This window comes from Oculina patagonica, chromosome 8 (genome assembly GCF_052425735.1).
Source record: "Oculina patagonica isolate OP01 chromosome 8, crgOcupat, whole genome shotgun sequence".
NCBI lineage: Eukaryota > Metazoa > Cnidaria > Anthozoa > Scleractinia > Oculinidae > Oculina > Oculina patagonica.
In genome coordinates, this window is record NC_135765.1 from 2,393,234 (window position 1) to 2,418,751 (window position 25,518).

The 25,518-nt window shown below is 41.9% G+C and overlaps 2 protein-coding genes across 2 annotated transcripts in view; one reads left to right on the forward strand and one right to left on the reverse strand.

Moving 5' to 3' along the window:
- The window catches only part of LOC144662022 (uncharacterized), a 56,660-nt gene extending 34,354 nt beyond the window's left edge, over positions 1-22,306 (reverse strand). Inside the window, exons 1-22 of the mRNA XM_078522754.1 lie at positions 21,939-22,306; positions 19,506-19,762; positions 18,356-18,534; positions 17,618-17,724; positions 16,226-16,497; positions 15,718-15,873; positions 15,215-15,255; positions 14,392-14,477; positions 13,762-13,948; positions 13,277-13,354; positions 12,614-12,868; positions 11,891-12,157; positions 10,610-11,228; positions 9,213-9,509; positions 7,783-7,915; positions 7,574-7,694; positions 7,137-7,241; positions 6,252-6,439; positions 5,638-5,793; positions 2,642-4,886; positions 648-2,159; positions 105-252 (exon numbers count right to left, since the gene is read on the reverse strand). Of these exons, the coding sequence (XP_078378880.1) occupies positions 105-252; positions 648-2,159; positions 2,642-4,886; positions 5,638-5,793; positions 6,252-6,439; positions 7,137-7,241; positions 7,574-7,694; positions 7,783-7,915; positions 9,213-9,509; positions 10,610-11,228; positions 11,891-12,157; positions 12,614-12,868; positions 13,277-13,354; positions 13,762-13,948; positions 14,392-14,477; positions 15,215-15,255; positions 15,718-15,873; positions 16,226-16,497; positions 17,618-17,724; positions 18,356-18,534; positions 19,506-19,762; positions 21,939-22,076 (7,547 nt within the window). The 5' untranslated portion in view covers positions 22,077-22,306. The remainder of the gene's footprint in view (positions 1-104; positions 253-647; positions 2,160-2,641; positions 4,887-5,637; positions 5,794-6,251; positions 6,440-7,136; positions 7,242-7,573; positions 7,695-7,782; positions 7,916-9,212; positions 9,510-10,609; positions 11,229-11,890; positions 12,158-12,613; positions 12,869-13,276; positions 13,355-13,761; positions 13,949-14,391; positions 14,478-15,214; positions 15,256-15,717; positions 15,874-16,225; positions 16,498-17,617; positions 17,725-18,355; positions 18,535-19,505; positions 19,763-21,938) is intronic.
- Positions 17,764-18,153, forward strand: LOC144662958 (uncharacterized; the record flags this gene model as incomplete). Its single annotated transcript, XM_078523887.1, has 1 exon — positions 17,764-18,153. A coding segment is annotated over one exon (390 nt), but the record flags the coding sequence as incomplete, so codon positions are not given.
- Positions 22,307-25,518: the final 3,212 nt, after the last annotated feature.

Below are 25,518 nucleotides of genomic sequence, written 5' to 3' on the forward strand. Positions count from 1 at the left end.
ATCTAAGTGTGAGTCAAGAAGGATTGTTGCTGTTTTCGTCATCTAAAGCGACTGTTCCCTAACTGTTTAGATTGATTTTATGACTTCGTTTGAAGTTTTCTTACCACCACGCTGCCATCCATCCAATTCCAAAAGCGCCCTTGTCTCTTCGTTTAGAAAGAAGTGGACTGTAGGTTCTTTGCAAGACTAAAGGCAGTGCGCCACGCAATGAAGATTGGTCCTTTAAGTCATCCTGCGCTAAGAGTGGGTCACCTTTAAGGTAAAACATTAGGTCAGAGCAAGACACGTGCACCAATTGTACACAACAGGGCAAACATCTGGAAAAGCCCGGGAAAAAGGCTTTAAGCAAACAAGCCATATACTAAATGTCTTAATTTTTGTGTCCTTTGAAATATTTCTGTTTTCTGGTTCATAGAACGGAGCATTCAGGCTTGAAAAAACAAATGTTGATGAACGAGAGGTTATGAACAGGAAGTTTGAATTAGCCTTGATGTAAATGGGGAATATTACATTACATGACATGTCACGTGCGTCACGCTATTTACAGAGAGTGAAGACGTCTACCGAATTAACCAATTCAAAAGGTAAAATTTGTATCCGCTTTGTAAACTCTTATCCTTTAAAATATGTAATCACAACAAACCTACCAGACAGTTTGCCATTGGCCATATCAAGTTGAAACTGGACAAGATCAGTCAACAAGTTGACCCTCCTTCCTGACATGCTCAGCAAGGTACTGACCGCTGACATCCTGCGCTGGAACGAGGACGCGGTCCTTCCAACAGAAGCCATGAAGTTTTCCCAAACTGGAGCCCACAGTTCATTGTTCAAAAAATCCGGCTTCAGATCTTTTCTGCTGTTTATATAAGCGTGTGGTTCGTCGTTCCCATCCAACATTTGAAGTCTGTATGTCTCCTTCGCTTCTTCACTTCCAACTGACTGGGTGTCAAATACTACTTCCCCGTAAGCCTTTGGAGGTAAAATACCCCCTGGGCCTTGAATCGGTTGAGCTAAAAACATAACGGCGGAAGAGAACTGGGCAGGTTCTCTATCTTTTTGGACAGGACGAAATTGTGTTTGTCCTTCACCAATACTGAGTGACAACAGAGGGCTTAAAATATCAGTGTCGCCAGCATTTTCATACGTCAATGTTATCACCCCAGGGGAATCCACTAGCAACACTTCTAGAAAGTCTACGTGTGTTTCTAACCGTCCAGGTTCACCGCGGATTATGACCAAAGAACGCGCTAATAATGCCTCTTCTTTTGACTCTGAGTTAACGAGCTTAACGTGGAAGGTTGCACCAAGAGTCAAATTTTTAGTTATGAAAGTGGCATATACTTCAGTAGAACTCATTCGATAAACCTTTTCTGCTTTGATGAAATTTTCATTAGTAGACGAATTCACGAGAAAAGCTTCCAGGTTTTGCCCAAACAGAGTTCCTTCAAAGCGCAGAGTGGCATTTCCAAGTGACGCTACTTGATTAGGAAATACACGAAGGATTTCAAACTTGGCAATGCGTGCACACAATTGTGATGCATGGTTACTTAGGGCGGATGAAGAAGAATCATATCTTCGCATCAGAACATAGTATTTCCCAGAAATCGTTTCGGGAATTACCACTTCTTGGTCAGCTGACAGAGCAAAGGTTGAGCCACCATCGTACTGGTAAGCGGTTGCGGGTTTAGAGTGTCGGACAAACAGTTCATGGAATGCATCAGCACTGCTGCTATTTACAGCAACAATAAGAGTCTTTTCATCCGGGACGTTGTCGATAATATAAGACGTGTCCTCGCCCTGTTTTAGGGTGACATCAATGCAGCCATCCAATGAAAGTCTTGGAAATGAAACATTTAAATGTTTTGGCCCAACGGCGATGTTATTTTGGTGATTCTGGTCTAGAATATTACTTCGGGTTTTTACGAGGCTAAGATATTCTCCCAAGCTTGTCAGCGGCAGTTGGTTTGTTAGAGAGTAAGACCTGTCTGCGTTGGCGCCTCCACTGTAAGGTTCCAGGATGACGTAAGAACAGATCGGACTTCCTATTCTAACGTCTTGTATCTGCCATTCATCGTCTTGCGACAAGTATACGGTATCACATTTGTAACCCTCGGTGCGTCGACTTCCATTGTTTCTGATCTTCCAGTTCACTGTAACATCTGAAAAAATAGTGTAGAGTAGCACCAGCAATTCTATAAAATTGTCAAAAATGGCCACAAAGGGTTGCTGGTTCGCAAAATATAATTCTTGATCATGATGGCAGGATTAAGTTAAGACCCCTACTTTAAAAGGGTTTGTGATTAGACATCAGGCAAGCAGCTCTGAATATTATTGAAAAATCTAGCAATAACAAAATATTCTTTAGTCATCTATCGGAAAATGTCTTCCAACTTAATTGTAGGGTTGCTTTTCACAAGCCGGAATAGGAGACACGGTTTTAGAACACTGTCTGTATGATCCTGTCTTACTGAGATTAATATCACTATGAAAAATAAAACGCAAAGGACTAAAACGCGCTCTTTGCACTAACATCAAACAGGAGCGGGTGCCCTAATGACGGGTCAGACTGGTTTTATCTCCTATCTGATACGCTCCTAGTCTACACTTAACGGAAAGATTTAGATTAAGAATTATTTCTTACCATCGCCATAATAGAATTGACCACTAGATGAGGAAACGGACAAAACAGCTAAGTCGCTGCTGAATGTCTTGTTGATCTTCATCAACAGAGAAGCCTCATTGTTTCGTTCGTCACTCTCCCAGATCGTGTTTTTGCTGTCCACTGACAGTAACAAGTAATACTCCGAATCAAGAGTGTCAAAGGGAATGAAAACCTCAGCGCTAAAGGACAATGTGGCGTTTACGGAAAGATAAGTTGCTCTTACAGTGGCAAGTCTCTGGTCAAATGGATCGATCAGCAAGTCTTGGCTGAGATACAGGGCATTGTACCACGCGCCCTGTGCAGGAAATTTTCCTCTGTTTGTTACGTTGAAAGTCACATTTAATGGCTGGCCACCACGGGTTTGCAACTTAGTGTTTCCCAGTGACCCTTGCAAATCTGGCAAAAGACCTTCTGTAATAATTATGCCAGTCGGCGCTGTGGGTGTCACTGTGGGTTGTGTGACATTGGGTTGAGTGATATTGGGTTGTGTGACATTGGGTTGTGTGACATTATTCCCTCCATCTATGTCTGGTGTATGGGGACTGTGGATATCAGCAAAACCGTAAATGAAAGCCGAAGAGCCAAAGCCATGGGGAATTGTAACATTTGACGTTACTTCATAGAACGATTGAGCTGCTAAGGCGCCAATGTGAGGAAACTCCTTTAACTTTGTCCCTCTCTCAATGACCTCTGTCCTTTTCGCTCCTTTCCTTTCGTAAGCATAAAGCGCATCAGTCCACGACGTTTTCTTCGTTGTTACGGATCCCACGTTCTGTACGCGAAAAGCAATGGAGAAAGGAGTTCCTAAGGTGATCTGAGACGGCAAACTTGAAATAATAGTCAGGACTAACCTAGCCGCAAGGGGAGGAGGAACGGAAAGAATTTGCCTTGCCACACCGATGTTATTTGAAAGGCCTGGAACTTCCGACAAGCTCTTATCTGCGTTTGTTACTGCGTGCACGTAAAACTTTCCTCTGATGTTGCTATTAATCTGTAAGGCAGCGGACAGCGCGTACTCTTGTTGCTCATCTAATTTAGCATTTACGCTCTCAGAGGCTAAAACATGAGCAGCTTCGCCATAGATGACGCCTCGTGACGACGAAATAATAACTTTGTCTACCCAGGAAAAAGGTGCGCGCATCCAGCTACCAAAGTTTGCCACGCTCCAAGACACTGTCAGGAAACGACGTTCTTCTTCAAAAACGAAAGACGTTGCGACAACAGCTAAGTCTGGCAATGGTGCTGGAAGAATTTCTACACGCGTCCAGGCTAAGTTGTTCGTCTGCGCGTCTTTTTCAACCAACGAGCCGCCATCATTCACTTTCAAAACGAGATAGTAGGTTCCAGTCATGTTTGATGGTAGCTTTATAACTGAAACTTGGTTGTATGTTTGCCCAGGGTTAAGTGCTTGTCTATAGAAGAACGCGTCCGTCATCTTGGTCGAGTTGTTTTCTACTGCTGGTGAACTTGATAGATAAACCGCGTCGTGCCAGGATTTCAACAAGGTGCTCCCTGTCCCGTTATTTTCAACTGTCCAGCTCAACGATACTTCAGAATCGCTTAGTAGGGGTTTCTTGGCAGACACCAAAGTGAAATTTGTCACGACCAGATCCGGCACAACTTGTGGGACGGTCACATTTCCAGAAGCTCTGATGTTGCTCTTTACGTTTTGTTCCGTGACTGTTCCATACGCGTTTGTTATCACGTGAATGTATCGCTGACCAAACACATCCCTGTTCACTCTTATCGGCCCTGTGTCCATACTGTATCCTTTCCCTGGATCCAAGTTGACGCGGTGACGGAAATCTTCCAACCACAATGCATTCCTTTGAGAGAAATTCGCGTGCGGCGAGATGTAAACTGCGTCAAACCACGGCGCCTCGGTCGTCTCTCCCGCTCCAACGTTCTCCACTGAAAAAGAGACCCTCAAATAGGCTTGCACGTTGTCAGCGGTTGAAAAAGCGTTGACAAGCGTCACGGTAAGATCGGGTAGCTTTTGCGTGACATTTACCTGTACAGTTTTCTCATTGTTATCATTGAAGACGAACTCAAATACGTCGTTGTAATAGTCCGTGTATACAGTGATGTTGTATTGCCCAGTAGGCCAGCTAGGAGGAATCACGTGATTCACAGTCCTTGTGTACATCGACGATGGAGGTAACAAACCTGAAAAACTGGTGGTGCCAAGAACTTCACGCTTCATCGATGCAAGGTGGGTGATGGTCTGAAAATAAGTGATTTTAAAAAGGTAAAATATTCGCCGATATACAGTAAAATTCCACTTATAAGCCCTGGGCTTATACAACTTCGTAAGGGGTTTTGGATGGGCCTATAAACGGGAAGGCTTATATCCGGGGGAGGGGCTTATGAGCGGAATAAGAAACGTTTCAAAATGAGCTACAGCAGCGTTGATCGAAATACATTTTTCATTAACTTGCTTTGAATTAAGCTTAAAAGCTCATAATAAATCAAATTAATTTCAATGTTTGGGACGATACTGGGAGAGGGCGGCTTATATCCGTTTGTAAGGCTTTCAGGCTTATAAAATTTCTATCTGTCACGTAACCCAATTTAATTTGGGAATTTAGCCATGAAACACACAAATGTCTCGAAAGAAAAATGCCCTGTGGATTGACCGCGTTCGATCCGATACACATCAATAAGTTGCCACGTATCCAGCGTGGTTGACCCGATGGTGTAGTGGATAATCATATCACACCTGACTAGTAACAGGGAGACGCGGGTTCGAATCCTGCTCAGAGCATGTAATTTTTCTTTCATTTCAGAGACGTGTGTCGAAAGCCATCTGTAATTTATTTACATCTTTCTTTCTAAGCTTAAACTGGATGTACTTTTTTGGTCTACAGGAAGATAGGTCTATAACCGGGGGGCTTACAAGCGGAATTGTACGATAACTGAATATAAAAAGGAAGCTGGAATAAAGTATCCTATATTTTTCTCCGTTCTCAACTTACCACGCGATCTCTCCACCAATAATGAAACGGTTCCCCGAGTCCACTGTTCGAGACATTAAACTGAATCTTCATTGTATCACCCGTGTAGTAACTCTTTAATGTTGTGATTGAACTCACCACAAGATCCGGGGGAGGGCTCAAGGAAATTTTCAACACCTATGAAAAGAAAGAACAACATTTCTTGAAGCAAGAGCTACAGTAAAAACCCGCGAGTAAGAACCTAACATTTAAGAACCTGTTAGGCTAAATTCTCTATTATAACATTAAAATTTTTTCTTCAGAAATTAAGAACCTGTTAAGAACCTACTACGCCTAAATTTGTGTTAATAACCCTTTATGTAAGAACCTGTTTAGGCTAACCTGGAAAACAATAGGTTCTTACTTGCGGGTTTTTGACTGTATTCTTAAAGCTTTAAATAATACAGATATATCAACATTTAGTCATGGTTTCTCAAAACTATCCTGATTCAATCCTACCCGTTCCCTTCTGGCATGACGGGTCTTACTGTGTAGGCCTGGACCGGTTGGTTCGGGGTTGGGGTATAAGCCGCGAGCGAAGTCTCTCCCCCACTGATTGATTGATTGATTGATTCATTGATTCATTGATTCATTACCTGCGCTTTAAGGTTGTCGTCCTCTTCATTATGCTCATAGACATTGTTATAAAAGTCCGTGACTACCAAAATGGAGAAGTTACCGTAGATTGCGTTAGGCAGCGTGACGGGTTGCTTTCGCGTATAGCTTGCACCAACTGCCAGCACGCCATGATGGTAAAAAGTGCCCAGGAGCCAGTCAGACCAGTCTAAACCGGATGAAAACAAGATTTGTTAGTTTAGTCCAGATCTCACAAATTTGACAACGCGTCTGGGTTTGAGGCTCCGCCAGGAGGTTACAGGGAACAGGGGAAAATGACCATTACTTTTTTGGGGACATGAGGAAGCCCCCTCCCCCCAGGAGTCCCTCAGGTTTGCAGATTAGTGAAAGACGTAAATAAAATGGCACAAAGTAGATATACGAGCAGTTAAATTTAACGCAGGTTTTCATAGCGTTCATCTATATCAAGCCGTATCCTTTGCACACCTCTGCGTGTGTAGTGACATTGGGAGCAGGGATGGCGCAGTGGAGAGAGCGCTCGCCTCCCTCCAATGTAGACCGGGTTCGATTCCCGGACCCAGTTTCATATGTGGGTTGAGTTTGTTGTTGGTTCTCGTCCTTGCTCCGGGGGTTTTTCTCCGGGTTCTCCGGTTTTCCCCCTCCCCAAAAAACCAACAATACTAAATTCCAATTCGAACTGGAATCAGTGGGATCCGAAGAGCCACTATCTGGAAGATCCCACTATAAATTCTCATTTATTTTATTCATATTTATTATGAATTGGTTCCGTATGCAGGATATATTCCCGGGAAGGGAGGAAACCCTGAAAGGTGCCAGACTCCATATTTTTGGAGGGTCGCACGGCAACGTTTCACGCGCCGGTAAATCTTCAGATGAATACCAACCTCGCTTGTCATCCTTGGAAAGGTACACTCTGTCGTACCACGAATGATGTGCAGTGACACCCATCCCATAGTTCTTTACGGTCCACGTTATGTCAATATTTTTGCCTGTAGAAAGAAAAGTATGAGATGCAAAAACATTTTAAAAGTATTTTATTTTTTATCCTAGCTTAGTCATGAACGGAAGAGACATGCATCGTCGCGGATTTTTTTCCAGTTTCGTCTTACTCCTATACGCCAGACCGACGATGCATTTCCTAAATGCCAGTCTTTTGAGAAAATAAGAAATACCGTTTTGGGTATCAAATTACGCTTTGGTGTAGGGCAAGGGAGTATCTTTGGATCACAAAGATACTAGCAGAGGTTATATACTAATCAACTAGAGATGACTGGGTTTTTTATCAACTTAAGATGACTGTTGCCATAGGCTAGTTCCTCACCTGAAAACGATGGACTTGGAAACACAATCTTTTCAACTTTAAGGTTAGGAGGCGGAGTGAGGGACACTTGTACTGGAGTATCACCTAACAGCATATCATTAGATCGATCAATGTCGCTTATCTGCAAAAAAACGAAAAAACATTCTGTGCTCCTCTTTGTTGGTTTTAAGACGAGAACATGACAAGGTCAGTTGAGAAGTAGTACTTACCCTGTTATACCTGTCAGTCTCTACGAAGACATAAAACACACCAAACTCGTCAACTCGTAATTGAACTGTCCCCTTAGCAGTGTATCCATCATTTTGGAAGAGAATCGCTCTATGTGGCACGGATGTTGCAAACCTGGTAAAAATAAAAGCGTTTAGATTCTGATTCTCTGTTGCAGATAAAAGAACATGCGTGAGTTTAAAATCTCATTGATATTTACAACAACTAAGATCTTCCAATCCGTTTTCACTTCTGTTAGATAATAAGCACTAAAGACTGGCTTCAAAGGAAACAGTGAGCTTTGTTTGCCATGTAAAACCCCACAATGGAGAGTACAAGGGAAACAAAACTCAGTTTTCTATGGGGTCATTTTTAAAGTGTTTTTCAATACCCTAACCCCTTAACAAAAAATAAACTTTACTATGTTTTCACCAATACAAGTGCATGAAGAGGATTCTAAGAATAAGGTGGCCTCAGACCATATCCCACCAACAAATCCAGGAGAATACAGGAGTGAACAGAACGAGCGATGAGATCAGACGCCGAAGATGGAACTGGATTGGTCATATATTGAGGAAAGGCAGAGAGGAACATTGTGTCACAGCTTTGGAGTGGAGGCCAGAAGGGAGAAGAAGACCGGGTCGACCGAAAACAACATGGAGGAGAATGGTTGAAGATGAAAGGCAAACAGCTGGGTGGCAGTCATGGGCGAATGTCAGAGCCCTTGCAGCAAATCGTAGTGGGTGGAAAGAGAATGTCAAAGCCTTATGTGCCTTATGGCATGGAGAGATATAGGTATAGGTAGGTATGTTTTCACCACTAAAAATTGATTCTAGAAACTGAAAACGATCCATCCATCATTTTTGAGACGCTTTTAACTTTCAAATTTTGCATTGAGATATCCTTCTTTGGGTCAAATTAAATTTTCCGCGTGCATATTATTATTTATTTGAGCTGTTGACTTCCAAATACAAACAAAACAAAAAAAATAAAAACTTCAGCTTTTCTCCATAACCTCGAATCACTTTGCGTTTATTTGTTATTTTAATTTGCCGCGGTTTGCAATACGCACGTTCTGATCATTATTGCCATTTTCCACTTTCCATGTAAATTAGGTTCACCCGCGTCCCACTGGGACCGAGAGACGTCATCTAGCGTGCGCATAAATTTAAGATATTTAAAACCGTTAGCAGTTATGGCTAAATTCGGTGTATTTCAATCTACATGCTATCTTGCTGGCGATTCGTGCTATTCATTTACCATCCGGCGGGGAAAATTCTGTAAGTTTGCGTTCTTGTTTGTTTTCTTTTAGTTTTATTTCGTTAGTTGTTGTACTAGTATTTCTGGTCAAACTCGAAGTTGTAAAGAGACAAATAAACGTATTTTACGATAACAGCGATCAAGAATGATAAGTTCAAATTTCAAAACAAACCTTGCGTGGCGGAAATCTGTGCTCTTTCCGATATAGACTGAATCGTACCACGTGGCCAATGTATTTCCCACCTTGCCAATATTTCTAACAATCCACGACACTTCGAAGGATAGACCAGAGAATGCGTTTGGTGGTACCAGGACCTTTTCCACTTTAAAGTCCGGGAAGGCCCTGGTTTGGAATCCCCAGACTGGACTGGGTATCAGTTCTCCTGAGCTGAGCACGTATTCAATTCTCCACAACATCCGGGTATCCGCTGGGTAGCCTGAGTAAGGGAAGTATCTTCGATAATATGTCCTGGAAATAAAACAAAATTGGAATGCTAGCGAGAGGTAAGTAAAAACAAGTAAATTACTTATATTTAATAACTAACTCGAGTCTGCGACGTAAAAATCCGAAAGCGACGATTTCCCCCCCCCACCCCTCTAAAGCAGCGATACAACTTTACTGTTGTGAATACACCCCGAAACTTGTTCGTCAAAAGTAACTTGACTTGTTATCTAAAGATACAATAGAATGATACTTATACCTAATCGTACCTTTTTGGTACGCTTCGGCGGCATATCAGGCGAGTTTGGTCGAGCCATGGTTCGTATTTTGGCGAGACGTAGTCGAGCCAAAATACCCATGGCGAGACCAAACGAGCCTGATATGCCGCCGAAGCGTACCAAAAAGGTACGATTAGGTATTTACCGTACCCAAATTCAGAATTAAGCGAAAAATTTGGGAACTCCGACTCTGTTGTTTCAGTCTGAATGTCTCAGTACTCGTCGGCAAACATCGTTCATTTGGCGAGCGCGTTCAAGTTTAATTTTGGCGGGAAAGTTTTTACTTCTTTTACAATCGGTAAAAACTAGCTAATCTTAAATTTCGAGGTTCTGCTTTATTGGTGAAACCTTTTCAATTCATCGTACGGTAACACTACTTTACTTCAAAGTGACCATGATATGGTGGCATATCAGGTCAGTGACTTGATATCGTAGAATATCAGGACAGTAGATCGCGCTTCTGATTGGCTACTTGCGAATTTGGGTACGGTAAAGGTTAGAAAAGAGCAAGCCGTACCAAACTGGTTTAATGTTTGTTTTAGATGACCCAATATGAGACAATTTATTACCATGTTGTGATGTAAGGCAATGTTTTCAACAAGATTCATCTTTTTAAATAATTCCTAACGCGACAGTTTCTTTAAAGCATTTTAAGTTTGTTACGATGGATACGCCGGTGTATGGTACACGTTTTAGCAATATGAAAGTAGCGATACTGACATCTCCCCCTCCCCTCCCCGGAAGTTGCGACCTTCTGAAGCCGCTGAGGTAAAGAAAGAAAATATCTGTTAAACCGAAAGTAACGACACTCGTTTCTCCCTGAGTTTTGTGGTTATTTACCAAACCTACCACGCAGTTGGTGACGATGGCTTTGTTGTGCCGTACCGCCAAAGGTAGACATTGTATTTAACAGACCCTGGATACTGCGGCCACCGAAGCGCCTCTCTCAGGTCTACATTAACTTGTCCAATCTTGGGGTAGTCGGGCAACTGAAGCGCTAAAATTCGGATTTGTTGATGAACAGTCACTTGTTTGCCACAATCATCAGCTATCGTCCATGTTCTTGTAAAAGTACTGGCGCAAAGGATGGTGGGAACGGAGTCGACGTGCGTTATCGTGATTGGTCGATCACACGGATGAGTGACGTTGATTGCATCGCGCATGTCTTGCTGCTGTTCCTCAAAACTTCCACAAGCAATGGTTGCGTTCCCATGATAACTGACGGCCGGCGGACTGGGGTTGCTGAGGTTGATAACCTGAGTCTTGGAGGCGCTGTTACCCGCTCGGTCTGTGGCGGTCCACTTGCGTTGAAAGCTGCAGCTACCGCCTGCGATGTCTTGGTGGGTTAATGTTATATTTGGTCCTTCGTTGTCGCTGACTGAAGGTTCACCCAGAGCTGATGGACTGAGATCTGATGTGCAATCTACTGTCAGTGTAGCCATGTTTGAGATAGCTGGAGGCTGTAAATCTATTCAAGGATATAAAGAAAGAACTACGTTAACGGCGCTGTGGGAGGTGTGGTGACCTAATGGTTAGTACACTGGACTTTGAATCGAGCGGTCCGTGTTCGAGCCCTGGCCGGGGTCATTATGTTGTGTACTAGGGGGCAAGACACTTTACTGTCATAGTGCCTCTCTCCACCCAGGTGTATAAATGGGTACTGGCTAAATATATGCTTGGAGTCAACCCTGCGATGGACTAGCATCCCATCCAGGGGGGAGTAGTAATACTCCTAGTCACTTAATGCTACAGAAACCTTATTTAAGCGCCGGCTGTATGAGCTTCAGGTTCGAACGCGGACTTGACATTCGTTTCTTTAAGACATACATTGACACAGATTGCTGCGTACACGGCCGAACAGCAACTGGGCCAGTTTTGAGTGGAAACCATTCGTTAACTGATAGTGCTAGAAGAAGAACTAGTTTTTCCATCCAAATGGTTGTGACATGCTCCTTAAATAATTAAAGGATAAGTTGGTCTACAAATGCAAAAAGAATTGATAAAGAAGTGCTCTTATAGTGCTCTAGTTACCTTTTAGTTGCGCCTTGAGGATAATTTTGTTGTTGTTAGAAAAAAAGGTAATGAAGTTTGTTACACGGACAAATAACGAAAATGAAACGGGTCTCTCACCAACTTTCCATGTGTAATTCACAGGATTTCCTTGGTTCCCTACATCATCTGTTCCTCGTACTCCAAACACATATGTCTTTCCGTTCTGTAGATTGTTAGCCGTGTAACGCTGGGTGTTACACTGAGAGTACGCAGGTCTGTTGCCCTGTTGTGTTACTGCACATTGAAATGAGCACGTGTCTCGACAATAAAACCTGAACGTGAACGACGCTTGATTGCTTAGTGGAGCAGGCTTGGAAGTGATAATAACCTGCGGTGGTGTGCGGTCTGAAAGAGTAAAGACAAGAAAAAAGGTAACTTGAGAAAAACCTGATTCGTGATTAGTCTGAGGCAGCGTTTCGATCCGGCCAAGGGACGAAAAAAAAGTAGTTTTGGTAAATAAAAATGCTGATCGAAAACGACAAAAACAGCAACAACAACCTTTTAGACGAAAGAATGATAAAGAATAATATATCAGCTTCCTGAATAACAATATTTACGTTGTTCGGCAAGTCAGTATCTATAATTTCAAAAACTCAACAAGTTGGAAACTAGACTTTACACCCAGGAATAAACGTTATCTTGATTGTTGATTCGGCGAATACTTTTTACGATCATTCGGTAGACAGAGGAGGTCAATTTACGAGCAAAATAACATGAGAAGCCCTTTTTTTAAAAAAAAAATCACCGAAGGCACCTGACATTTTCTTCAACTTGAATTACTGATACATTACAATGACATACCTACAAACCACGAGTGTCTGACAGGAGGCGCTGTGTTTCCCGCCAAATCCGTCAACTGAACATAAATGCTGTGGTAGCCCTCGGTTAGATTTGTCCCAGTCCATGACATATTGCACGGATAAGCAGTGATCTGGGAAGGAGTTTGCAACGTGCACTGAGACGTGACATTTTCGTTTGCTGTCCACGTGATTTTGACATCACCACCGGAGCGAGACGGCGCGTTGACAAACGTCAACACGGGCGGAGTGACATCCTCTGTTGAATGACGATGGATTTGCTGATTAAAACATTGAATTGACACTTACGGTGATGAATCCTTGGCAAAATACGCCTCTCCTTTAATTAAGTAAGTTGCCTTTATTTAAACACGATAAAGTTAAAAGCTTACAAGCTTGTGGGGACGTGTAAATAAATATAAAAGTTATAAAAGTTCGCGCGCTCAATTCTCCCCCGTTAAGAAACATCTCAGATTTGACCCGAAACATTTCATATTGATGACGTAGCTCCACACAAACGTGTCTTGGTTGTTTCTCGGTTTCCAATTTTTGCGCGCAAGTAAAATAACAACCAATCCGAGACACTTAATGAATCTCCGTTGAGCTGTGTCATCAGAATGGAATTTGTTTTTGTTGCAGCACTGGGTGATATATAAAAACAACTTACTTATTTTGATTCGCCAGGTGCTAGGATCTCTGACTGCTGGTGACTCAGCTCCACAGTAAGTAACACCTTTAGCGACACCTACAAGAAAAAGGCAAAGTTGAAATTAAGAATTTATAGTGAGAAATGCCTCGATTCTCTAGCTGTAAAACCAGCAGCTCAACAGACTTCACATTTTTCGATGGTATTTTTGCGCAATAAACCACGCAGGGTGTTGGGAAAGTACGAGAAGAATTTGCCAATCACGAGCTGATTACAAATGGCTCCCAATATCTTTTTGTACTTTAACAAAATCTCCAGTATTTTTTTTTTTCGATTGTTCACAGCCACACAGTATCAAAATATGAAGGTTCTTTACGATAAGCATTTGGAAGGTTCGATGCTCGATATTATGCAGATGCCAGTTTCACCAAGTTTCTGGCTTGTTGATAAAAGGGCATCGGATAACTTATTTCAGCATGTGAAATTCATAAATGATTCATATTTACCATGATCCATTGTGACATAGTAAGTTTCTCTCTCCGTAAATCTCACTGACGTCGTAAACTGAATCGTTCGCCCCAGGCTCCCAACTGGATACAACACAGCGGCTGTGATAGCCACGTCAACACTGAACACGACTGTGCCGTCTGAACGATGGATCCGGATGTAACTGCTTCGTGTAGGACGCACGAACTGTAATAAATGTTCAATATAAAAAAAATCTGCACTAATCATATAAGGATAGAAGGAATCTAAGGAAGGAATCAATCCACCGGATAAATCACTACCCCGTGGATAGAGTAGTTTGTTTTGCCAACGCTTATTCACTGGATAGCGATTTATCCGGTGGACAGCGTTATCCATCCTTTCAAAAAAGAGAAATTCCGCTTTGATCTTACCCATATGGGTTGAACATGATCTTGGAGATTGGTGTCTAGTTTGAACCGAAGGGAAAGCGCTAGAAAACACTGATTCTGACAACTTAGATGTGCGTTACAAGCAAAAAGAGACAAGATCAAAATGTTAATGGAGAAAAATTTTAAAAATTAAAAAACCTTCCAATAGAAGACGGCAGTGCTACTAAATTAACCTTCTCAGTACGAGTTTGTTGATCCGTATTATTTTTATTTATATACCTGTTTATCAAATGTTATGATCCATTGACTCGTGTCCGGAAGAACTTCTCCCATTGGTGAGAGGCTCACGATTTGTGGCGGAGCAACTATGCAAATAGAAAAAGTAGGTATGTAATGCGTGTAAACATGAAAATGAAAGTGTCAAGCAATGTGTTAAGACATATGCTAAAATTGTCTGTAAGTTAGAAAATCAAACACAGCAAAGGAAAAGGTTCCTAAATTATTTGTTGTGTTGCATCGAAGGAACAGTGAACAGCGTAAAGTTGATATCTATTAGAAAAACTTTTTAACCAGGTTCGCCTAAAGTAACCTAAACCATATTAAATAGATTTAGCCAAGCCTAAAAGCGGAGCTCCCAATTTACTGACCAATAATAGGAAAAATATAGCACTTGAGCCCGCGATCCAATGTAAACCATAATTTGGTCAGCGGTAAACTTCAAAAAAACATTCGACCTCGATGAGTTCTATATGTGAGCCCGCGATATGGTCATGTGATACTGGTCAGCGGATACCTTGTTTTGACAGCTGTCAATTGACCATGAGCCACGAGCCATGCCGCTAGCCATGATGACCATGAAAAGACAAAGGCATGGTTCTGTTAATTTTCTTTGGGTATGGGGCTCTGCTCTGCGGCCCTTCGGGCCGCTGGGAGCTCCGCTAAAAAGTACTCTTAGTAACCTTCATTTAAATGGAACACGCTAGGATACCAACCACCCCTGCATAGCATAATAAACAGCACCACTTGAAAGTGCTACGACAAGATCCGTAGTTCGTAAGACTCAAAGTGTTTCTAAACTGTGGACTCCAAGAAGCAGGTTTACCTCCAACAAGCAGGGTAACGCATCGCTGTTCAGTTGTTATCCTGAAAACCAAAATGAAAACCAAATTGATTAACCAAAAAGATTAAGGTTTATCCATTTTTGATCACCATGTCAAGGTTGTTTTTTGTCAAACGGAAGCACCGACTACACGGTAAATTGTTTTTAACTGCAATGTAATAATTACTGAGAAATTAGATGGCTTCAAAAATAATGGCAAGAACAAATAAGAACTTGAAATAAATCTATATAGTAAATGAAACTATCATCGACTTCACTATCGCTTAGCGGGGAATCGCTTGTACAAAACGACAGCGAGTACCCGGTAATTGACTAATCTAATTGTTTTAGTCGGTTTTTTCTTTGTTGTATTACATAAAGATTACATTCTATGCAACTTTTAGTATGCTCAGGATATGACAAGACGTCTGCGACCAACTGCAATACTGCCAGTGTTTGCAAGTAATCATGGTAGACAGCAGTTGTAGCTTCAAGTCTCTTCTTACCCAGAATTCTCCAGTCCTGTGAAACAAAACAGCTTAGTCTCTATCTGTGACGTCGTCGGTGTCCACGTGACATTGACGTAATATTCCTGCGGTGCATACTGGGCCACGGCAGATTTGATAAATCCCGGGGGACTGCTTGTAGTTACCTCCACGATACTGCAGACAGTTAGACATGGTTAGATATATCGTGAGTACGCTAACATATTCGACTAATATTTCTCGTGATAGCAGATTAAGAGCCCGCGAGTACTAAATTAAAGAGGAACGCCGCGTTTTAAATCTTCCGACTATGACAAGACGTCTGCCACCAATGCCCTTTCCAGAATACTTATTAGACTCTAAAATAAATGGCAGGCAGTTTTGAAACTGCAAGTCCATTCTCATCCAGAATTCTCCAAACATGAACGTCAATTCAAATTGAGAGCACGACAAGAGAAACAGCTGTTTTTTTACGATATTATAAATTAAAATAAGAGAGATACAGGGACGGTTTGCAGTATAATAACACCTTTTTGACGGTCCACCAGCTTTCACAATGATACGATCAAAGTACGTTCCTCCTGGGGGAATACCAATGCATGATCCCTTCGCCCGCGTCAGTTCCGTGAACTCAGGGCGTTCATCACATGGTTCATTTGAATCAGAAACGTACACCAAGAACTGCAACGGAATGCTACTTAACGCCTCCGTGGCGGTTGGTGTAGCAAAGTCTTCAATCATGGCAGCAGCCGCGTAGTATCCCTTGTAATATGTCGCGCTGTAAGTGATTTTACACTCCCGCTGTACCAGTAGAAAAGTTATCGATGTCAGTAAATGTCATTAGTAAAAATGTTAAAAACGGGGTGATAAAGACGGCCCCTCACTCACGAATAACGGGCCTATTTTAATTCAAATCATGAATTACGTAAAATGTTAAGTAAATCTCACGAATCACGTATTTAACATAATATTTTGAAAGAAAATGAGCTTTAACTCATAATTAAGTTAATTTATGTGGAATTTACCTTTCAAAAGCCAAGCAGCAAGACATGTTCTCTCATGGAAAATCAGTGTGAGATGGGTCCTAAAACGCGTAAAGCCCGGGCCAAACGAGGATGAGAGTAGATGAGGGTTCAAACTCTCACCATCGTTTGGCCTGAAACTCTCATACACTCTCATGGACTTTGAACGTGCTCAAATTCTCACGAGAGTCGATGAGAGTTTGACGGACTTTCGTTCTCGTTTGGCCCGAGGTGATGATACAGTCCAAGTTCTCTTAACGGACACTCTCGTAAGCGGACAGCTCTACTTACGGCCGCATTGTTTGAAACCCCGTTTTAACTCGTAAGCGGACATTCCCGTAAGCGGCCGCGGACACTTTCAGAGATAACGGCTTAATAGACTTTTTCTTTGTTTTTAAGCTCCCGTAAGCGGACAGCCCAAAGAAAATCCTATTAACAACTTCTGTATCTTGTTTTTATAAATCAACTTCACATCGCCATTCGTCACAATGATTTTACAGGAATTACAGTACCGTATTTCAAGGTTTGTTTTGTCATCATCTACGTCCGTCCGGTTATTGTTAGCTGGGCAAGCTCCCGTAAGCAGCCATCTATCCCGTACACCTCAAGTGGCCGCTTACGAGAACCATTCTTGTAAGCGGCCAGCTCCAGTTACGGACATTTTTTTCGCGTCCCGAGGCTGTCCGCTTATGAGAGCTTCGACTGTAGCTAATGAGAGTTGATGAAAACTCTCATGAGAGTCAACTCACATCAGCTCTCATCCTCGTTTGGCCCGGGCTAACATCGAGCCTAGAGAACGCGTCCTCTACACAAGATCAGCCTTTGGTTTCTTATCTGGTCAATTTGTCAATTTGTGTTTATGAGACGTTATTTATTTTTGGTTTTCTGTTGGTACATACATGATACATCATAGCGTTTGGTAGCCCATAGCCTCCGCAGATACCACCACACTCAGAAGATCCACTCGCCCAGCGGCACCGTACCTCGTCGTTATCGGCGTCAGTCACTATCAAAATATGAAATACTTCTTTCTCATATTTTTTCTTTGTCGAAGAAGAAGAAGAAGAAACAGAAGAAGAAGAAGAAGAAGAAACAGAAGAAGAAGAAGAAGAAGAAGAAGAAGAAGAAGAAGAAGAAGAAGAAGAAGAAGAAGAAGAAGAAGAAGAAGAAGAAGAAGGAGGAGGAGGAGAAGGAGGAGGAAGAGGAGGAGGAGGAGGAGGAGGAGAAGAAGAAGAAGAAGAAGAAGAAGAAGAAGAAGAAGAAGAAGAAGAAGAAGAAGAAGAAGGAGGAGGAGGAGGAGGAGGAGGAGGAGGAGGAGGAGGAGAAGAAGAAGAAGAAGAAGAAGAAGAAGAAGAAGAAGAAGAAGAAGAAGAAGAAGAAGAAGAAGAAGAAGAAGAAAAAAAAACAGAAGAAGAAGAAGAAGAAGAAACGATAAGAAAAAGAAAGAATTGAGGAGAAGGATCAGGAGGACGAGATAGGAACATGATGGGAGGGAGGAGGAGGATCATTTTGGTCAGCAACAAGAAGAACCAACCTCTGAAAAATGATAAAAGCCCCAATATTTTGAACTTGCGTGAAACATTTGTGTTCTACAGAAGGCGTCACCCAAGACGTTGAGCAACACGGGTTTTACATACCTGGGATATTAATGGTATGGTTACAGCCCCATTTCAGGCGTACAATTGGCGTCATTGTCGTTACTGGAGACGTGTTCAAACGTCCGGTGTCATTTCGCACTGTGAGGTTAACGTACATGCGCAGTTCCCATGAAGCTCCTGAATTATGCACCAGGGAAATCCAGTTAGTTCCTTTGTAACTGAAAATCAATAATTTATGGTTTGATATTAGAGTCGTAGCAACACAACAACTCTTTCTCTTTAACATGTTCTTTACCTATGGAGATCTAGAGAACAACAAATCACAGTCATCAACGCCTAACGATATTGCTATAACGCAAAAGCCCACTTTCGACCCTCCCCGCCTCCCCCCTCCCCCCTCCCCCCTCCCCCCACACACCCCAGACCACCTTATAAGTTTTCGACACCTCTGGATGCGCTCCTGATAAATATCAGCTTGATCCATTCAAGCTTAGTACATACATTAGCTCTTTTTTGTGCGATATTTTACTCTAGTTCCTGTACAAAAGAGTAAGTCATTCGATGGTTTAACAGATTCTGCATTTAGATATTAGAGTCATTTAGCATCAGGTTTTTTTGGGTCGCCCACTACCTCTCGGAACGAGTTAATTCATTGGTTCTTAAAACAATAGACAACAGGTGACAACAATGCCCCTAGCCCTGATTAACAATAGAGGTAGTGTTTACAGCGGGCGAATGAAAATAGAGGTTCCAGAGAGGTAGTGTCTTACTGGGTTTTTTATGAGAAACCGCAAACCTGAGGATGTCACGTGACCACGGTCTTGCGGTCGCGTTTGCAGTTTGCAGTTCACGTTTGAACGGTAGGAAGGGCTTCAAGCGGTAAGTGATTTACAGCAAGGTTTTTTGCAACAAATAAGTCTCTTTACCTGTCTGCGATGTGCTAGTTAAATTGTTGAACTTGAATCAAAGAATTATTCGGTTTTATAGGCGATGAAAGTGAAGCACTTCGACTTGAGGAAAGACAACAAGGCGGAACGAAACACGTACTTCCAAGTCGAACGCCTTGCTAAAACTCGAAACCCTGGCAACCTGAAACTGCCAACGTCTAACCGCAAACTGCAGTTTGCGGTTTGCAGATTCCCAAAAAAAACCTGAAGCTAAAGGTCTCTATTACAAGATTCTTGCTCACCTGACTTGATAGTAAGGAGGTAAATAGGAAGGAACTGGAAATGTATATTGAAAACTGTTGGTGCCAGTTGTCCAATCTTCATTTATGCTGAAATCCGTGCATCTAAAATATAACTTCCCGATGCTACCATAGCAGCGGTCTCGGCATTCCAAGTCGTCATCTATGCCGATCAGCTGACCGGAGTTAATTGTGCTTTGATCACAAAACGTATTTGAATCCCACGATCTTCGCCAACCAATACGGAATGTTATGATTACCTGAAAAAAAAAATACAGAAACAAGGCAAAAATATAACAAGGCTGTGCATATAACCTTCTAAATCTTACTCTACTTTCGTTTTACTGTAAGTTTCGAAAGAAGAGGTAAAATGTTACGGTTGTTAGCAATTCTTGAACCAGAACGTTACTTTCATGATGAAATTTTTGCGTTTATAACGAATTTCTTAAAATCGCGAAAATTTTGATGTCCTGAAAAAAGGAAAGTGGCTTTAGTTAGTGCACCTTGCACTCCCTTTGGCCTGGATAACGTTCAGGTTAACCTGTTTACAGTTTGTTCTTAGTAATGGTAATGGGTTTTGTTTGTTTTGGGTGATTTTGGCACTGTTTACACGGAGCGATTTGATTTGAAACCGCGTCGCTTCAGATTCGTTTAAAGATCCAACCTATGAAAAGTCCCAACCTATGAAAGACTGATGTGAAGGTTGTGGGGCAGGCTGGGGAGTGCGAAAAAAAAGGTAGAAACGCTCCTCGATTTTCATATCCCTTGATGCAATGTGTTCTAGTCAAATTCGTCTCAGAAGCGTCTGGCGTCGCTCTTGAAGCGGTTACACCTTTCGTTTACACGGCGCCGATCGAGACCGATATTGAATCCGCATCGGTTTAAAAACGCCGTCAAAAATGGATCGTTTTGAAAACGATACGGTTTCATTGGCCGTGTAAATTAAAACGGCGAACGCCATCAATTTGAAAACGGTTGCCTATTTTGGCAGCGCGAAAAGTAAACATGATGAACCTCGCACGGAGTGCAGCGCTTGCTTATATAGTCATATTCCAAAACACTTGGAAAACAGTTTAAGGGGGTCCATGGAAACACTTTTCAAAGCCGTGTCGTTTTTGATGCGGTTTGGAGGTCATCAAACCGTGTCGATTGGAAACCGCATCTGGATATAAAGGCCGCCTTTGTTCGTATTCGCTAGTTTCTTACATTTTGGTCGTTTTGGTGGTTTCGCTCTGTCGTTTCGAGACGTTTCGTTCCAGCTGGCGTCGGGTTTTATAACATGCCTATGTACGCAGATGAATAGTGGGAAAAGAACTTGTGAAAAGGGGGGGGGGGGGGGGGGTGGGGCCCCCCCCCCCCAGTTTGAAATGAGCTACTCATAACTGCGCCGATTTCATTTCCCAGAAAGGGCAGGCAGAAACTATTAATTATGTAAATCATGGTAAAAACGATGTTTTTGGCATTCCCTTTTGGCTATGTCTTGCGCCTCAGTAAACTCCAAAAGTCTGCTCTTAGTCTAAAAAACAGGAATGGCTAGCTGGTTCAAAAATAGAACTTTAATGCTGACAGTTATAACAATAGACCACGGTTTTTTTATTATTATTTATTCGATTTATTTTCTTTTCAACTTTTCAAGACACGAACCAGTTAGCAAAATTCCGTCGACACTGGTGAAAAGAGCACCTTACAATTACCAAACTTGTAGTTTAATTTAAGAGTGTTTTGTCAGAAACGAGTGAAGATATAGTTTCGCAAAGTCCGCGAAATTTTACAGACGTTCATATGATAGGGGCACAAACTTGCCCCCACCACGCGACTTTGCGGATCCATATCTTCAGTTCTCAGCGTATCACTCTAAAACTGGAAGTTTACTGAATCCAACGCACTCTTTCCAGCGGTGTCGATTGATTTTCGCTAACTAGTCCACGTCAAATGTTGAAAAAGCCGTGGAAGGGACTATTACAGCATGACTCAATGCACGATTTCGTAAAAACAAAGGTCCGAATTCTTGGAAATTAACATGCAGACTATATTTCAAGAGCAATCTTGTGTCGAAACAAGTTAGGTTGTTTGTCGATCAGTCACTGATCGTTTCTACCCACCACTAGCTTTAAAAAGCTATAAAAGCAATCAAGCTAAAATTCTACGTGATCATAAGGTTATTACATTTATTTGGACCGACTGAAAGCAGGGCGCCCTGCTGAAAGTGATGTTTCTGCGTTCTTTCATAGACTGGGCGAGGAGATGTCTTTGCAGTACAAGCTACATTCAGTGTTGCAACTCTTAACACAGGATGGTAGACTGTTTAATTTTCCAAATATGAAAATGACAGTAAGCAAATGAACAGCAATTTGGCGTCGTTGAACATAGAAGCTAAGTTGTTGTTCGAATGATGCATGATGATTCACTCAAGCCGTTTGCAAAGTATAAACTTACCGTCGTGTTTGCAGGATCGCTTGGGTTGACTGGCTTGTATGTGAATGTTCCGCCTCGGAAATGAGTGCATACTGCATCATGTACGAGCACAAGACATACGATCGAAATGATACACTTCCCAGCGAGTTCCATTTTCATGCAGCGAGGAATTAGGACATAGTTTCAAACGCCCAGATATGCTTGAAGATGTTTTGAACAAACACTTCAGTAAATAGAGGAGGGGCTACTATAAAAGTGGCAGTTCCTAGAAAGACATAGAGCGTGACTCGATACCAAGTGTTTGTAAATGCAAATAGTGGAACGTTTAATTCTAGTCTCGCAACGTCGTTGGGTGTTAATATTCGGGATAAATTGGAAGTATATTCCAAACTACAGTCGTTCGCCGAGTGTAAAAAATTAAAAATTTCCTGCAGAAATTCCAAACCGCATTTATTGTATTTTAAAAAAAACCGTCACAACAAGAGGCCTAAACAGTTTAAAAGCTATTCTCTGCTGTCTTAATTATTAATCCACTTTCTGTATTTCTAGGAAAAAGAAAAGCTACAGGTGAATTCAGTCCGCGGGCTCTCACGAAACTACGAAATAGATAAGTCTCTTCTAAAGCTTTTTCTTTCCCTGTAACTGCACCCAGATGCAACACTAGAACTAGTTCTCAAAGGTGATGAAAGACTGATGTGAAGGTTGTGGGGCAGGCTGGGAAGGGCGAAGAAAAAAGGTAGGCACGCTTCCCGATTTTCATTCGGTCGTCCCTTGATGCAATGTGTTCTAGTCAAATTCGTCTTAGGAGCGTCGCTCTTGAAGCGGTTACGCCTTTCGTTTACACGGCGCCGATCGAGACCGATATTGAATCCGCATCGTTTTAAAAACGCTGTCAAAAGTGGATCGTTTTGAAAACGACACGGTTTTATTGGCCATGTAAACGGCGGAATCCCATCGATTCAGGAAAACGGTTGCCTATTTTGGCTTTAAATTGGCTAGCACACGAAGAGTGAACATGGTGAACCTCGCACGGAGTGCAGCGCTTGCTTACACGCTCACATTCGCCGGAAAACGCTTGTAAAACAGTTAGAAAGGGTCCATGTAAACACTTCCGAAACCGTGTCGTTCTCGATGCGGTTTCGAGGTTAAGAAACCGTGTCGATTGGAAACTGCATCTGGGTAAACGCCGCCTTTGTTCGTATTCGCTAGCTTCGGACGTTTCGGTCGTTTTAGTGGTTTCGCTCTATCGTTTCGAGTCGTTTCGTTTCGGCTGGCGTCGAGTTTTATAACATGTTACGTACGCAGCTGGATAGTTGGCAAGGGCAAAATGTTGAAAAGCTTGAAACGAGGGCTACTCGTAACCGGACCGATTTCTTTTCCCGGAAAGGACAGCCTGAAGCTATTAATTATGTAAATTATGGTAAAAACGATGTTTTTCGCTTTCCCTTTGTCTTGCGCCACAGAAAAACACAGTAAACCTATTAAAGACTTACCGAGTCTGCTCTTAGTCTAAAAAACAGGAATGGCTAGCTGGTTCAAAAATAGATCTTTAATGCTGACAGTTATAACAATAGACCCTTCCACTTTTTTTATATTATTATTTATTCGATTTTTTTTTTTCAACTTTTCAATGACACGAACCAGTTAGCAAAAATCCATCGACACTGGTGAAAAGAGCACCTTACAACTAGCAAATTTGTTCAGTTTAATTAAAGAGTGTTTTTTTTAGAAACGAGTGAAGATATAGTTTCGCAAAGTCCGCGAAATTTTACAGACGTTCATATGATAGGGGCACAAACTTGCCCCCACCATACAAACGTCTGTAACATTTCGCGACTTTGCGGATCCATATCATCTTAAGTTCTCAGCGTATCACTCTAAAACTTGGCAGGTTTACTGAATCTAACGCGTTCTTTCCAGCGGTGTCGATAAATTTTCGCTAACTAGACTATGTCAAGTGTTCAAAAACAGTGGAAGGGACTGTTATAGCATGACTCAATGCACGATTTCGTAAAAACAAAGGTCCGAATTCTTGGAAATTAACATGCAGACTGCATTTCAAGAGCAATCTCGTGTCGAAACAAGTTAGGTTCTTTGTCGATCAGTCACTGATCGTTTCTACCCACCACTAGCTTTAAAAACCTATAAAAGCAATCAAGCTAAAAATTCTACGTGATCATAAGGTTATTACATTTATTTGGACCGACTGAAAGCAGGGCGCCCTGCTGAAAGTATTGCTTCTCCGTTCTTTCATAGACTGGGCGAGGAGATGTCTTCGCAGCACAAGCTACATTCAGTGTTGCAACTCTAAACACAGGATGGTAGACTGTTTAATTTTCCAAATATGAAAATGAAAGTTAGCAAATGAACAGCAATTTGGCGTCGTTGAACATAGAAGCTAAGTTGTTGTTTGAATGATGCATGATGATTCATTCAAGCCGTTTGCAAAGTATAAACTTACCGTCGTGTTTGTAGGATCGCTTGGATTGATTGGCTTGTATGTGAATGTTCCGCCTCGGAAATGAGTGCATACTGCATCATGTACGAGCACAACACATACGATCAGAATGATACATTTCCCAGCGAGATCCATTTTCATGCAGCGAGGAATTAGGACATAGTCTCAAACGCCCAGATATGCTTGAAGATGTTTTGAACAAACACTTAAATAGAGGAGGGGCTACTATAAAAGTGGCAGTTCCTAGAAAGACATAGAGCGTGACTCGATACCGAGTGTTTGTAAATGCTAATAGTAGAACGTTTTATTCTATTCTCGTAACGTCGTTGGGTGTTAATATTCGGGATAAATTGGAAGTATATACCAAACTACAGTCGTTCGGAAATGTAAAAAAGCTAAAAAATTTCCGGCAGAAATTCAAAACCGCATTTGTTGTATTTTAAAAACCCGTCCCTACAACAAGAGGTCTAAAAGCTATTCTCTGCTGTCTTAATAATTAATCCACTTGCTGTATTTCTAGGAAAAACGCTACAGGTGGATTCAGTCCGGGCTCTCACGAAACTACGAAATAGTTAAGTCTCTTCTAAAGCTTTTTCTTTCCCTATGAATATTCGAACAGTGGTCGGGTGTAACTGCATGAGTCCGGGGGATGAGAAATGTTTTAGTGTACCATACGGAGACCGTTAATGTAGGAAGGTTATGGTGGACAAATGGCATTCTGTAGTTTACAAGTCGTGTAATAGTAGGTGGTTTTCACCTATATATGGTAATAGCTGTGACTGTTTTGAAGATGAGAGTACATTGAGTGTGACAGTCTATCAATCACGATCAAGTTTACCAATCAAATTTCAAATACTTTGCATGCGTAAAATACCTGATGTAGCCATTAGCGGGATCCGGCCAAATAACCGAAAATTTTAACAAGTGTACATCGAGAAACTGTCTAATCGAGGGTTAAGAGAGAAAAATAATTGATTTAAACTTGCCATTTCCAGCGCCACTCAACGAGGCAATTTCTCAGAATTTCTCAGAGAACGAAATAGTTACAAAGTAAACATCAAATAAATGCTTTTAAGACATCATTTTCAGTTGCTGGGCAAATTATTGCTGTTCCGCAATCCCAGGACGAACATGAAGGAAGTT